Raw genomic sequence first — 15,819 nt, 5'->3', positions numbered from 1 at the left:
CTTTGGAGTTGCTAAGATTTCAAGCTACAGATTTGCCTTCTTTGTCCAGTGGAATAAACTTAATGGGCTTAAAGTTCAGTACTAGATTTATAATCCTGTTAGATTTTGTTCCTAATCTATTTTTAATCTGACATGCGTTGCAATACTTCCTGGGGACTTGAAGACTAAACTAGCTTTTGAGGTCTATTACTGCCTTGATGCTTCTATGATTGTGTCTTGGGATGCTTTTTTTCCCTTCTGGAAATTGGACATATTAATAACATCAGTATTCTTCACAGTAATGTAATAGCATCAAATAATAAAATCCCCAAACTAACTTCATTTTTAAACCTGATATTTTGTTCTAATGGAAAGGCGATGAATAATAACCTATGTTTGTATAGCATTTTAAAGTTTTCAAAGGGTTTTCACATACATTTTCTCATCTGATCCTTACAACAACTCCTTCAAGTAGATAGGGCATGCAGCATTATCCCCATTTTATAAATGAGTTAAGAAAGGCACTGAGAAATTGAGTGACTTTCCCAAAATCAGAGGCAAAAAATGATCATGTCAGGATTATAACCTAGGTTTCTGCATCCTAGCCCAGTTCCTTTTTTCATCACGTCATGTTGCCTTGAATAAGGGGGTTGCTATAGATTTTACTGCTTTGTCTTGGGAGAAAGAGTGGAAGAGAAAAACAAAGAATCCAGCCTCTTTCCAAAGCAGTTAGGTGCTTTAGATAAAGCTTCTCTCCTGATGAAGTGATTATTGTGTAGCATTATTACTAGGTGCTTCAATTAGGGTTGAATTAGAGAAGGCAGAGGTGTTAAACCTCAGAACTTGAAGATACATATGATTTCCCTGGGGAAAGTTATTTGCCTTGCTTTCCAAAGAAATCTGCCTAAAAGGAAGCATTAGTTTTTATGGAACTTTCCCGAGTGTGTTTTTGCTTTGCCTTTTAAAGTTATTAGACAATTTTACAGCAGAAATGTGCAACTTTGAAAACAAGGTGTGTTTCTTTCTCCATTTTCTGTAAATTAGTTTGATCTATTTCATTTTATCAGAGGCATGGGAAACATTAGTTTAATATTCCCTTTGTGGCACTAGAGTTATTGGCGCCTTTCGTTGCCCTTTGCTTCAAGAGATTAGACATAACCCGATCCACAAAGCTTACTACTAGTGGAAAGTTCTACTTTCTTTTGGGGATAAAGCATAATGGAAGTCTCATTAAACTTTGTATGGTGGCTGAGGAAACATAATTGGTTTTATCTGACGTAGGAACCACTGCTTTTCATGAAGTGCTAAATAATGTCTTATATTCATCATGAACAGATTGTAGGAACGAAATGAGAAAATTGTACCGTTCAACAGAGGAAAGAGATACACTGAACTTAACTTACCAGTTTTGTAAGTGGAACATATTTGTCTCTATGATAGAAGATATTGGTTAGCAAATAAAAGGGAACTGAATTCTTTTGCTTGGTTGGCATTTTTCATACACCTATTAAAAACAATTTAAGTATTTATTAAACGTCTAGTGTGCCAAGGCACTGTACTAGGTGTCAGGGATTTTTAAAAAATATATATAAGCTAAACAGTTGCTCACAAGGAGCATACAGTTTACTAAGGAGAAAAAATATATACACAGGTGAGTTTGAGTACCATCAAAGTATATACAGAGTCCTTGGGTGAGAAGAGGTATTATTAATATGGGAGCAAGTCCTTTCCTAGGAGGTAGCACATGATCTGAGCCTTGAAGGGAGCTAGGGAGTTTAAATGGTAGAGGTGGAGGAGGGAGAGCAATCCAGACATGTGGATAACCTCTGTGGACAGCTGGATCTGAAGGTCCTGGGTTCAAGTAATACACTTTGCTCTTTTAAAAATTCTAAACTGTTGGGGCAGCTAGGTGGCTCAGTGAGTAAAGCACTGGCCCTGGAGGCAGGAAGACCTGAATTCAAATCCGACCTCAGACACTTGACACACTTACTAGCTGTATGACCTCGGGCAAGTCACCTAACCCCAATTGCCCTGCCTTTCCCCCACCAAAATAAAAAAAATTCCGGACTGCTACAAATACTTTGTCCCTTAACACCTTTCACACTCTGACTCTAGCTGTAAATGCATTTGCATCATGCATATTGTGTTTCACATGAAATATCTTCTTTACTTTGGAAATAGTAAATTGCTTTCATTTTTCTCAGTGAGGAAGGCTGTGAAATCAAAACCAAGATCATTGAGGGCCCAGATGATATCCAGCTCACGTAGCCCTAAAATGTAAATTGATATGTTATGTTACGTTATGTTATATGTTGTCTCATATAATATATTTATTAGTCAGAAACTTCCCAAAGACCTCAGACTGCTGACTGGCTGCAGAGCTTTTGTAACAGGTCTGCGAATCCATACATGCCCCAAGCCTGGTCATTGTGTTCTTTATTTGGCTTCAACAAAATGCAAGTTTGATGGGGGAAAAGTTCGATATAGTCAAAGCCATGTTAAATAAGTCATGGGAAAAGTTTTAAACTAACAGATCCTATTACTTGCCTTTGAACTTAAAATATTAAATATTAGAATATTAAATATTAGAAATATTAAATATTAGAAAACTAAATTTGTTCCTGCTTTTAAGAACGTAAGGGGATGGCTGGCAAATGCAATCAAAAATACCTGTGGATTCCTTTATCCTTTAGTATCTGGCTTGCATTTGACAGTCAGTTGGTAAGCTTCCATGGATTATCTTCTGTGTGTTCGGTATTGGATTAAACATAGAAGCCTAACATAGGATTGATCCTCACCCTCAAGGATATTATGATCTAGCTTTGAAGATAAGATTAATCTACGTGTTGAAGCAGTTAATTGTACAGGGTGGTACATAAGGAAGTTCTCAGAGACTTATATAATTTTACAGTTGGAAGATCTTGTCCAACTGGGATTGAGTTTTGAAGATGCTATGAGTCATTTACTTTGCTGTGACAAATTTACTGCTGCCTATATCCATGGTTAAAGAAAGTAGAACCTACATAGACCTATGCTAAACTTTGTGTGATAGTTCCTTTATTTTAACTGCCCTGTAGCACTCTAGAATCTTTGCTGTCATTTCTCCCTTCCATTCCTTTTTCTTGTAGGATACATAATAACCCATTAATTAACATTTTTTCTTTTTTGTAGAATATGTAATAATCTATTGATTAATGTTTTTAAGAAAGCTAAGCTAATGAAAAAATAGCCAAACTGTCATTGACAGTCATCATGAAGAGACTGTAAAAATGAAATGAGAAAATTGTACTGTTCAGCAGACATAGGAAAGCAATACATAGAACTTAAATTACAAATTTTGGAAGTTGAACAGGCTTGTCTCCATGCTAGAAAACATTGGTTAGCAGATTAAAGGGATCTGAGTTTTTTTGCTTGTTTGGCATTTTTGATTCACCGATATAAACAGCAATTCAATTGGACTGATGATATAAATGAAACAAATGATTGAGTGATACCCACTCTTCGACTGATTATCCTAACATCGTGTATACACAGATTTGGTCTCTTTTTAGGGCCCAGATTATGATAGATGCTCTATAACTACAAGAATTTCTGAAGGTTTTATTATCAGGTTATCTAGTACAGAATCTAAAAGGAAGAAGAAATCCTTAGAGGGTTGAGGTCCTCCAGATGTTTGTGATTACAGATGATGTTATGCTGCTTGCATCAAACTTGAGTATCTTGTAGAATTTTCTGAGATGTGTTTGTCTGAACTATCCTCAGATGAAAAACTAAGTGGATGAACTTATTGTCCAAGCACAGGAACATGGACAACTCATAGAGCTGACTGTTATGTACACATGCTTTAAGGATGGATAGTGCATGCAGAGCTGTGCTGGAAAGTGTTTAACAATTAGCTCTCTGAAAACACCTTGACATACTTCTATATTTAATCCACATTATTAACATTTTCTCCATTATGTTCTTTAAGTCTAGACAATCAACAAAACAGAAGGAAGAGGGAGGGAGTGAGAAGAAGAGAGAACTTTTTTTTTAAAGTTCTTAAAATCTTAGGCAAATCACACAAACCTTGCAAAGAGTTGTTTGGTTTTTTTTTTAAAGACCACTAGGATTCCCAGATTTTTGAAAATTAGATCTTGTCTAGTCTTTTTTGCCAAGTCAAGTCAACAATTGCATGGTTGCCCCTCTCACTAGTATTATTCGAAAGATATTCGTGCTAAGCACGGGGGATGCAAAGAAAGGCAAAAATAGTCCCTGCTCTCCAGGAGCTCACAGTCTAATGAGGGAGACAACCCCAAAATAATTATGTACAAACAAAATGTAAGCAGGATAAAGCACTAGTATTAAAGGAGCTCACAAAAGGCTTATTGCAGAAGATGGGATTTTAGCTGAGGCTTGAAGGAAGCCAGGAGATGGAGAAGAGGATGGACAGAATTCTCCGCTACCAGCTCCCACTAAGTATAGGGAATATAGACACATACCAATAGAAGATTTTGTTTATTTTGTTCTGGACTTGTGATTTTATTTGTGTGGGAACTTCCTTTACTAATGTTTATAGTCTCATAAAATATCCTTAGGCACTGATTTGTCTACTGTCATATGACCGGTATGTATTGCAGACAGGTCTTTCACATACCAGTTCTCAGTCCTCCAGTGACTAGACACAGGTTTTCATGAACAGGAAGAGCAGGCACAGTATATTCAATCTCAGTAAGACTTGTTTCCTTCCTTCCTTCCCTCCTTCCTTCCTTCTTTCCTTCTTTCCTTCCTTCCTTCCTTCCTTCTTTCTTTCTTTCTTTTCTTCTTTCCTTCCTTTCTTTCTTTCCTTCCTTCTTTCTTTCCTTCCTTCCTTCCTTCCTTCCTTCCTTCCTTCCTTCCTTCCTTCCTTCCTTCCTTCCTTCCTTCTTTCCTTCCTTCCTTCCTTCTTTCCTATGCCACCTGTATTTCCTTCCTCTACTTATTTTCCTGGTCCTTTCTCCCTTTTATCTCCTAGTCCTTTCTCCCCATCCTTGATTTCATATTCCAATTAATATGATTTAAATTGCCTATTCCTGTTGTTTTGTTGAATGGCACGGTACTCAAACATTGCTCAGATAATTCTGGGAGGAGGCGTGATCGTCCAGTCCCCCTTCTTCTACCACACCACTGATGACGGTCTACTAGCATTCCTTTGGTTCTTGTTGTGACAGAATCTTACCGTGATTTGGATTTGCTGATTCAAACGGTGTGGAAGAACCCCAAACCCCTAGACAATCGGAATTCCTCCCTACACAGGTTTAAAGGAAAGGGAGGGACGAGAACAATTACAGCGATAATAGCTGATTTTTGCGTAGTGTTTCAGGGTTTGCACAGCACCTTACATGTATTATCTTCTTTTTTACCTTCATGAGAATCCCGTTGTTATCCCCATTTTATAGATGAAGAAACTGAGACTGAGATAAGATGACTCACTCATGCACACACAGCTAATAAACATTGCAGGCAGGATTCAAACCCAGATCTTAGCTGACTCCATTCAAATGGAACAGGGGAAGTGAAAATGCTTTTTTGTTAGTTTTCATAAACTGTATGTCAGTAATATGAAGAACAGCCCATTTCAGAGGCTTATTTCTTTATCTCAGTTCCTCAACATTTTAAAAATACTTGTCTTGAATGTGGTATCCCATACGATATGTGGAAGTTGAAACTAGAGTTACAGAAAAAAAATCTGTGCATTCTTCCATTTTGAAATTAAAACATGATTTTATATATTATCTGCCTCTAACTCTGTCAGAATGCAGTTAGATCCACATGCAGAATGGAGATGGTCATGTTTGCATTGTGTGGTTGAATAATTTTTTTCAAGGCACTCTGAAATCCCCAGAGGAGTGGTAATAGAAAAAAAATGTAATAAATAGTTGAATATAGCAAAGGGAAACTAACAAACTAACAGCCATTTTTCCTTTTCCTTTTTTGTGCAACAGTACTGTGTTTGTTGAAACATCTGCAATCACTTAAGAGGACTTCTCTGAAAACTCTTAATACTTATTTGATTTATTAGTTATTGTTTACAAAGATAGTAATGAAATAACCACCCCAAAAATAAAGCTGAAATTAGGACAAATGCTATGGTCACAGCTTTCGCTTCCCCTCCCCACCCCTTCTTTAAAATTTGAGGGAGGTGGAGAGAGGAAATACCAGTTAAGAGAACAGGGGTCATAAAGTGATCCTGCTCTTTCTGTTCCCTCCTCTGTGTTTAGTATCTCAATAGGTATTTTCACTTTTTTGCATTGTTTGGAGAAACAAAGCCACTTTGTTGTTCGTTACATCTAGAGGAAAGTTAAAAGTGAGAAAAATAAAATTGAAAAAGCAAACGAACCGACTGAGAGCTTCTATAACTTTGAAAACCAATCCAGAGACAGATTCTATACAAGTTTTTTGTTTGGCAATTTGATTAGTTTCCCTCCCCAAAAAGGGAGGGAATAGGTGATGCTCGATGATTATTAATACCTGATTATTTACATCAAGCATATGATTGGTAATTGTATTTGTAAGTGTCGTGGAGGATGTTGTGCTCAGAATCTAAATGGAAGAGGGAGTCTCTAGGTGGTGAAGAGGTCCAATTACTGTTTGAGGATGACATTTTGCTGATTGCATCAAGAGCCAGATACCAAAGGGCTTTCTTTGGTGAAATCCATAGCCAAATCAAAAGAGTAACAATTTAAATGGGAAAAAATGAAATAGTTTTAAAACAGCTATTGTTTATAGTAGGGCATATACATATACATACACATAACGGCGAGGATATAGACAAGATCAACATGGTGGTGCCACCTCCCCTTTTCTCAGTGGCTTTTGACCTTCCCAACCTGGATTATGCGGTGACACAGAATAATGGTGATGTTAATGCCATCCACCTACTTGTAAGGAGTGCCTGGTGGTGAGGAGACCTCCAGACCTAATACCTGTGATGGACTGTGGTTAGGGTTATGGCTAGTACAAAGATCAGGGTAGTAGCATTGGTTACAATGGCATCTCCTCACTCTCATGTGGTGATAGAGGCCTGATGTTGTAGACGGTCATGGCAGGCAGCAAGCGCATGGTGACAGAAGGTAGAATTGGAAACTTCTCCATAGATAACAGAGATAATATAGAGGGTTGTGTGGAGAGGAAGTATCTAATAATTCAGTCCCTATGAGGAAATGAGGTCAGGACTAAGAAGGACAATGTCCTCAGTTCCATATAATAATCCCTGAGTCCCTCCAGTGCCTCTTTCCATGTTTACTTTTTTAAATAGTAAATTTCATTGATATCTTTTGTTTTTACATCACCTTCCTTCCCCAATGTAGCTTTTCCCTTCTCCCTCCCATTTTATTTCCTAGAGCATTCCTTATAGCAAAGAGCTTTTTAAATGGGGGAAAAATAAGATATACCGTAAAACCAACCAACATATTGAAAAAGATAAGTTAAATGAATTAAATTAAATGCAGTGTTCCATATCCATTGTCTCCTGCCTTTGCAATGAAGGTACCTTCTCATATCTTTGGGGATCAAGCTCCCATAGTTAGGTATATGTGGAGGAACTTTAAGAGATATAATCTGGCTTATTATGTGAGAAGGGAAATCTCCAAATGAGTTATGGTGAGATGCTTAGGAATTAAGAATGAGTCTTCATTCAAGAGCTTTGCCTCTGTAGGTAGATGACCTGAGTTCGAATTCCATCCTCTATGGGTAATTGGTAATACCTGTGTGATTTTTAGGCATGATTCAATCTCCACAGGCCTCAATTGTCTCCTCTGTAGTATAAGGGGGTGGAAGCCAATGACTTTTGAGGTACCTTCTGGCTCTGACAGTATCTCTCATTCCTGAAATAGATCCTCATCTTCTGTTCAGTTTCCACCTCCTCCATGAAGCATTCCCTGGCTGCCTTCCTCCCCCATCTCTACTCGCTCAAGTTTCTTCTTATTCTTCATATGTTCCTCTATTTTCTGGTTTCGTAGGACTTGCACATTTCTGCTGGCATAATCTGTTAGAACCTAGGGATTCAGTGGACTGAGATGAAGATTTTAGCAGAGGTTCCAAATCCAAATTCTGCCTAAATGACCCAGATTATTTCAAGTAATTTTCATAATTTTCACGGGAAGGAAGGCTTGTTAAAATTTTGTTTTGTGGGGAAAAAGCCATTTTCACCTTGTTTCTTTAAAAATGTCACTGATGGGGTTAAAAATGGTTCCCAAACTTGTTTTTCTGACTGCACAGGATTTTTTTTTGTCATGAGGAACTGAGGTACACTGAACTTTTAAGCTGTCTACAAAAGGAGGGTTTTGGACAGTCCAGCTTTGAGGCCAATTACCGGCCCCTTTGTATGGCTCCACCTTTCTTCCTCTGCCTCTCCTCATCTTCCAATTCCTTATCTATTGTTTCTTTCCTTCTCATGACTCTCCACGGAGAACTTTGTGTTTCCAAGGATAGAGCTACTGTTGGTACCTTCCCAGCACCAAACAAGGAAGAGCCAGCAGCAAAGCAGGGCTGGAAGTGGGGTGGGTTGGTTCTTGGACAGGGAATAATCTGGAAGTCTCTGAGTATGGGGAGGAATGTTGACACACCTGGTGTCCTTTATGAAATACTACTTTAACTGATTGCTAAATGAATATCAAAAATCTATGATCATCTATAATGTTGTGCTGTCAGACACAGTCATTGTTTAGTTAGTTAGTCAGCAAGCATTTATAAGTGCTTACTGTGCCAGACATCGTACAAAGGTTTCGGGGAGGTAGAGACAGGAAAAAAAGAAAGAAAAAATAAAGAAAAAGAAAGTGGCTGCTGTCAAGGAGAAATAACTTAGACATCAGTAAATTTGGAATGATTTAATGGTGGAAGCATTAGCAGCAGAGGGAAGGGGAATCATGTAAGGGGGTCATACACTGCAGCTGAGTTTTAAAGGAAGCTAATGGATTCTAAGAAGTAGGAGGGAGGACATTCCAGGTTTAGGGGACAATTGATTTTGCATAACCGTTTTATTTGTTTGAAATGGAGGGGTCAGTGTCAGAGGACGGTATACCTGAACATTATTGTGTTGTAAAAAAACAAAAGGCATGACTAAAACTTAGCCTAAAAAAAGTTTATGATGCTTTATTCCAAAGGAGAGCATTTGGTATAATTTTTGGACAGCACTTGCTTTGGGGAGGTTAATCTTTCATGAAACTAGATTTCAAAGGCCCCATTTGGTTGTATTTCCATCTCCATTAGAGGTTTCCCTTCTCTCACCTAATTTTGATTTGACCTTAAGTCTTTGTTGCCTTCAAGGTTTTGTTGTTGTTGTTTTAAGAGAGGGGTTCTAATCTAATCTATCACTGTTGTAGGGAACTCCTTCCTCCAATGCAAATTGGCAGCTACTCTAATTTGCAGACTCAGATTGTTCCCTGGGAGCATTGGAAGTTTTGGTTGCTTGTTCATGGTCCTGGTCAGTGTCAGAAGCAGGACCTGAGCCTGGGTCTTCTTAAAGGCAAGGCCAGCCCTATACGCACAATGTGTGCAATGTGGCCTCAGATCGATACCACAATTTTCAGCCCAATTGGACTTTTTTACATCAGAAGAACAGTGCCTCAGCACTCTAGTTTGATGGGCTGTTGTTACTGCCTGTCTTTCAGGTACAGGAGAGAGTGGCAAAAGCACATTCATCAAGCAGATGAGAATCATCCATGGATCAGGCTACTCTGATGAAGACAAAAGAGGATTCACAAAACTGGTGTATCAGAACATATTTACAGCAATGCAGGCTATGATCAGAGCCATGGACACGCTCAAAATCCCATACAAGTATGAACACAATAAGGTAAGCTTTGCTATTTTTTTTTACACTTCCTATGATAAAAAAACTACTGCATTGCCAATGGTCTTTTGAAAGTTTCTGAAACATAGAAAGCTTTTTTGGCCCTCCCCAAAAAGATGTCCAGTGAACAATGGGTTACTTGTAGGGGATGTACTTTAATAGTATGGTTATTTATTAATATTCCAGTGTCATCAGAGAAAGCCGGATGTGAACATATTATCTTAAATGTGGTGGGTTTTGTTTCTTTTAAAGGTGTACTTTGTTGTCACATATTAAATGGACATGAAGTTGGTTGGCTTCCAGCTTGTCTAAGACTGAATCCTAAAGTAAGGTTTAACCAATTTGAAATTGTTACACAAAATGGCTAAAGCCAGAAAATCTCAAAGAGAAGCTGGCTGTGTTATCTTAGCTCATACCCTGTATACTTCATTTACAAAGAAAGGAAAGCATCTTAGGGCCATTGTGTCTGGTTTAATTTTAAACTTCCTGATTGGCCTTTCAGAGGGCTGCAGCCTCAATTTTCTTTCAAAACAGTCCAATCTCACTTCTGTTTCTATGCAGACATACGCATCATCCTTCAGATGTGGCACCCCCAGCTAGATACACTTGTGAGACAGTCAGTAGCATCTTTCAAACTAACTCTAGGAATGGTGAAGCAAGAAACACACATTTTTGAGCTTTTTATTTTTAAACAATAAAAAATAAACATTACAAGTGTCTAGTAGCATGTTTATTAAGGAACAGAATTCTTTGTTTAGAAAGAAGTAGAGAAAGGGCTATGATTAGATCAGACTGCAAGGAATTTTAGGACAAAAACTTAAAGATATGATGATATCTAATGAGAGTTTAGTGGAGGATAATGCATGTGAATCTGTACAAAGTGGCCATCACAGAGGGCACAGAAGGTGTCATAATTCAGATTTTCCTATGGCACTTTGCCCTCTTTCTTGCCACCTTTACTCCTTACTTTGTATTGTACTTAACCTATGTACCTGTCATACTGCTCCCAGCAGAATGTAAGCTCCTTGAGGTCAAGAACTGTTTTTTCTTTTCTTTTCTTTTTCTTTCTCTTTTTTGTCATCATGTTTCTACTGCCTAGGGGCAATATGAGTCAGGAAGATCTGGGTTTAATCCTTTCTCTTTTTTTTTTTAATTTAAATTTATTTATTTAACATATTTGGTTTTCAGCATTGATTTTCACAACAGTTTGAATTACAAATTTTCTCCCCATTTCTACCCTCCCCCCGACTCCAAGATGGCTTATATTCTGGTTGCCCTGTTCCCCAGTCAGCCCTCCCCTCTATCACCCCCCTCCCGTCTCATCCCCTTTTCCCTTCCTTTCTTGTAGGGCAAGATAAATTTCTACACCCCATTGCCTGTGTATCTTATTTTTTAGTTGCATACAAAAAGTTTTTTTGTTTTTGAACATCTGATTTTAAAACTTTGAGTTCCAAATTCTCTCCCCTCTTCCCTTCCCACCCACCCTCCCTAAGAATGCCCAGCAATTCAACCTAGGCCACACATGTATTATTATGCATAACCCTTCCACAATACTCATGTTGTGAAAGGCTAACTACATTTTGCTCCTTTTCACCCCATCCCGCTTTATTGAATTTTCTCCCTTGACCCTGTCCCCTTTCCAAAGTGTTTGTTTTGATTACCTCCACCCCCATCTGCCCTCCCCTCCATCATCCCCCCCCCCCCTTTTATTTTTTTATTTATCTTCCTCCCTCTTCTTTCCTGTGGGGTAAGATACCCAACTGAGTATGTATGGTATTCCCCCTCAGGCCAAATCTGATGAGAGCAAGGTTCACTCATTCCCCCCTCACCTGCCCTCTCCCCTCCTCCCATAGAACTGCTTCCTCTTGCCACCTTTATGCGAGATACTCCACCCCATTCTATCTCTCCCTATCTCCCTCTCTCAGTATGTTGCTCTCTCATCCCTTAATTTCATTTTATTTTTTTTAGATATCTTCCCTTCATCTTCAACTCACCCTGTGTCTGCTCTCTCTCTTTTACATATATATATATAAACACATACATACACATACATACATATACACATAGATATATACATACATACACATTCACTTATATATATACATAAACATATATATATATATATATATGCATATTCCCTTCAACTACCCTAATATTGAGGTCTCATGAATCATACACATCATCTTTCCATGTAGGAATGTAAACAAAACAGTTCAACTTTAGTAAGTCCCTTGCAATTTCTGTTTCTTGATTACCTTTTCATGCTTCTCTTGATTCTTGTGTTTGAAAGTCAAATTTTCTATTCAGTTCTGGTCTTTTCACTGAGAAAGCTTGAAAGTCCTCTATTTTATTGAAAATCCATATTTTGCCTTGGAACATGATACTCAGTTTTGCTGGGTAGGTGATTCTAGGTTTTAATCCTAGCTCCATTGACCTCCGGAATATCGCATTCCAAGCCCTTCGATCTCTTAATGTAGAAGCTGCCAGATCTTGGGTTATTCTGATTGGGTTTCCACAATACTCAAATTGTTTCTTTCTGGCTGCTTGCAGTATTTTCTCCTTGATCTGGGAGCTCTGGAATTTGGCAACAATATTCCTAGGAGATTTCTTTTTGGGATCTATTTGAGGAGGCGATCGATGGATTCTTTCAATTTCTATTTTGCCCTGTGGCTCTAGAATATCAGGGCAGTTCTGCCTTGATAATTTCTTGAAAGATGGTATCTAGGCTCTTTTTTTGATCATGGCTTTCAGGTAGTCCAATAATTTTTAAATTATCTCTCCTGGATCTATTTTCCAGGTCAGTGGTTTTTCCAAGGAGATATTTCACATTGTCTTCCATTTTTTCATTCCTTTGGTTCTGTTTTATAATATCCTGATTTCTCATAAAGTCACTAGCTTCCACTTGCTCCAGTCTAATTTTTAAAGTAGTATTTTCTTCAGTGGTCTTTTGGACCTCCTTTTCCATTTGGCTAATTCTGCCTTTCAAGGCATTCTTCTCCTCATTGGCTTTTTGGAGCTCTTTTGCCATTTGAGTTAGTCTGTTTTTTAAGGTGTTGTTTTCTTCAGTGTATTTTTCAGTATTTTTTTGGGTCTCCTTTAGCAAGTCATTGACTTGTTTTTCATGGTTTTCTCGCATCCTTCTCATTTCTCTTCCCAATTTTTCCTTTACTCCTCTAACTTGCTTTTCCAAATCGTTTTTGAGTTCTTCTATGGCCTGGGGACCAGTTCATGTTTTTCTTAGAGGCTTTGGTTGTAGGCTCTATGACTTTGTTGTCTTCTTTAGGCTGTATGTTTTGGTCTTCTTTGTCACCAAAGAAAGAATCCAAAGTCTGAGACTGAATCTGGGCGCGTTTTTCGCTGCCTGGCCATATTCCCAACCAACTAACTTGACCCTTGAGTTTTTCAGTGGGGTATGACTGCTCGTAGACTAATGAGTTCTATGTTCTACATTTGGGGGGGAGGTGCCAGCTCTGTCAGAGCCGCACTCCTCCTTCCCCAAGGAACCCCCAGTCCAGACTGGGCTTAGATCTTCAGCAGGCTGTTGCACTCCCGCTCTGATCCGCCACTTAATTCCTCCCACCAGGTGGGTCTGGAGCCGGAAGTAACAACAGCTGTAGCTGCCCCACCTCCGCTGCCCCTGGGGCTGGAAGCTGAACCGCGAACTCCTTCCACTCCCGCAGCTTTTCCCACTAGCCTTCTCTGCAGTCTTTGGTGTTTGTGGGTCGAGGGGTCTGGTAACTGCCGCAGCTCACATATTCAGGGCCTAATCCTTTCTCTTAAATGTACTGGCTGCATGACCCCGGGCAAATCACTTTCAACCACTCAGGTTAAGGACTCTAGGAAACTCTCTGAGACTGTAACTTTAGTAGCAACTCCTTTCTTGGTTGGAATTTTCCTTACTGGAAGGTCCCTATATCAAGATATCAGCAGTTCAGACCAAAAAAAAAATCTCTAGCACCTAGCAGCTAGTTGGCACTGTGGATAGAACACCAGCCCTGGAGTCTGGAGGACCTTAGTGGCTGTGTGACACTGGGCAGGTCACTCTACCCTGTTTGCCTCAGTTCCTCATCTGTAAAATGAGCTGGAGAAGGAAATGGGAAATCACTCTAGGACCTTTGCCAAAATGACCCCAAATGGGGTCACTGAGAGTCAGACACAACTGAAACTATTCAACAACGATAACAAGCAACTAGCGCAGTGTCTTGAAGAGTAGGGGCTTAATACAAGCTCATACAGACATTTGAATTTAACTCTGGGGTTTGTCGCCATTACAAATGCCTTGTCTCGATCATCCTTATTTAAGGTTTGGGAATAAGGTGTATAGTTTGTGTGTACATTTGTCTAGATTTGAAGATGAAATCAAGGCAACACAATTCAGCATCTACCTAGCTCAGCAGAACAGATGAGATCAGGCCAAGGCAATAGAGCCTTGCCTTTGTGGCATGTCTTCTCTCTAGATTAAGAAAATAGGATGGTTCCTTCTAGTGAAAGTTCAAATATTCTATAATATGGAATAATCTTATACTGACATCAGAGACCATCCTTGAATTGATTGCTTGGTAGTTTTATGCTTGGCAGGAGCTGTCCATGTAGAATAAGCCGCAAAGAATGAATCACCTCTAATTAATAGGATATATTCTATTACTTGAGAGGTGTTTGAAAGTCATTGATCAGAGCATTAAATTCTGGAAAGAATTAAGAAATGCATGGTAATCTAAAGATAAGGATTAAACTCCCTTTGACTTTCATTCAACTAGATGACCTCTGTGGTTCTGTGATTCTATGAACTCTATTCAGTCAGGTGAAATGTAAGAGATGTGAAGGTGTAATCCCCTGGTATGTAGCAGCATTTATGATTCAATCCTGAAAGCAGAACTATAGGCAAAATAATGAAATTCCATCTACCTTGAGCTTAAATTACCACTCAAAAGGCATTTCACATTTAAACAACAGAAAATCAGGATTTTCTCCTCTTCCGTTTCAATTAACTGGTTATTTTCTCATATGCTGTGACATGCTGCCATGTAAATTTAATGCACTGTGACTACTCTTACCAAGTCTTATAGGAATACAGAGTTCATCCCAAGTTAGCCTTGCTCATTAAACATTAACAACAGCAGCCACAAAACAACAAAACTCTCAGGGAAGAAACTAAGAACTGAAGATTTCTCCTGTATTTTAAAAGTCCTATTTTGTGATGTCTATTTCCATTGATTTGTCTGACTGAGCATGCCAAAGAGGGTTGTCAAGGATGCTGAGGATTTGGGCCATTATAGCAGAATAGAGAAGGCTACCAAGTTCTCTCGGAACCAGACATTTAAAATTTAAGAATGGATTTTCTAGTTGTCATATCTAGATTCTCTCTGTAGTTTCTGCCAAGTCATATACTGCTGTGATAGGTGTTTTTGGTTCAGTAACAGTTGAGGCAATCTTGAAAGGTTTCTTCTTTGATTATTAATAAGAACTCCCATTTATCCAGAATGATTTGAGAATCAGTTGCAGTGATGAAGTTGCATTCTGACTCATTGAGAGACAATTCAGGTGAACCTATATAAACACAGAAAGTTGTCGGAAAGATATGAATCCTTGGTGTCAACTACTTTACCTGTAATTTGCGTTGTTCTCATAAGTTGAATGTTTTACAGATAATTCTAGGAATTTGAGGCATTTGGTTCCAGAGATAAGGATCAGTTCTATTTATCGTATTTATTGTTATTTTGGTAGGGACCTGTAATTTCACTAGTATGGGGAGATCTCTGGCTAATTCAGAGTGGCAACTGTTTTGCATCTTGGAGAGTTTCCTGGGGGCACTGAGAGGTTTTTATTACCCAACTGTTATATAAAAATTCATCAGGCTGTAGCATCTGCCAAGAAAGGCATAATCATCTATTGTTAGGTATGGACCATGTTCCAAACTACTTTATGATTTGACCAAGTATATAATGATTTCCCATTCTTTAAATTGTTTAACTCCTGCCTGTGGAGTACCTAGTCACTAAGGTTATGATTACTGCTGCCATGATGCTCTG

General features: G+C 38.7%; 1 protein-coding gene across 1 annotated transcript in view; it reads left to right on the top strand.

Moving 5' to 3' along the window:
• Positions 1-15,819, top strand: part of GNAQ (G protein subunit alpha q) — a 414,409-nt gene that overhangs the window by 130,650 nt on the left and 267,940 nt on the right. The window contains exon 2 of the mRNA XM_036738394.1: positions 9,609-9,793. Coding sequence (XP_036594289.1) covers positions 9,609-9,793 — 185 coding nt within the window. The remainder of the gene's footprint in view (positions 1-9,608; positions 9,794-15,819) is intronic.

The sequence above is a fragment of the Trichosurus vulpecula genome, chromosome 9 (assembly GCF_011100635.1).
Source record: "Trichosurus vulpecula isolate mTriVul1 chromosome 9, mTriVul1.pri, whole genome shotgun sequence".
In the NCBI taxonomy this organism is placed as follows: domain Eukaryota; kingdom Metazoa; phylum Chordata; class Mammalia; order Diprotodontia; family Phalangeridae; genus Trichosurus; species Trichosurus vulpecula.
Note: the sequence above shows the minus strand (reverse complement) of the source record. Positions and strands in the feature narration are given on the sequence as shown.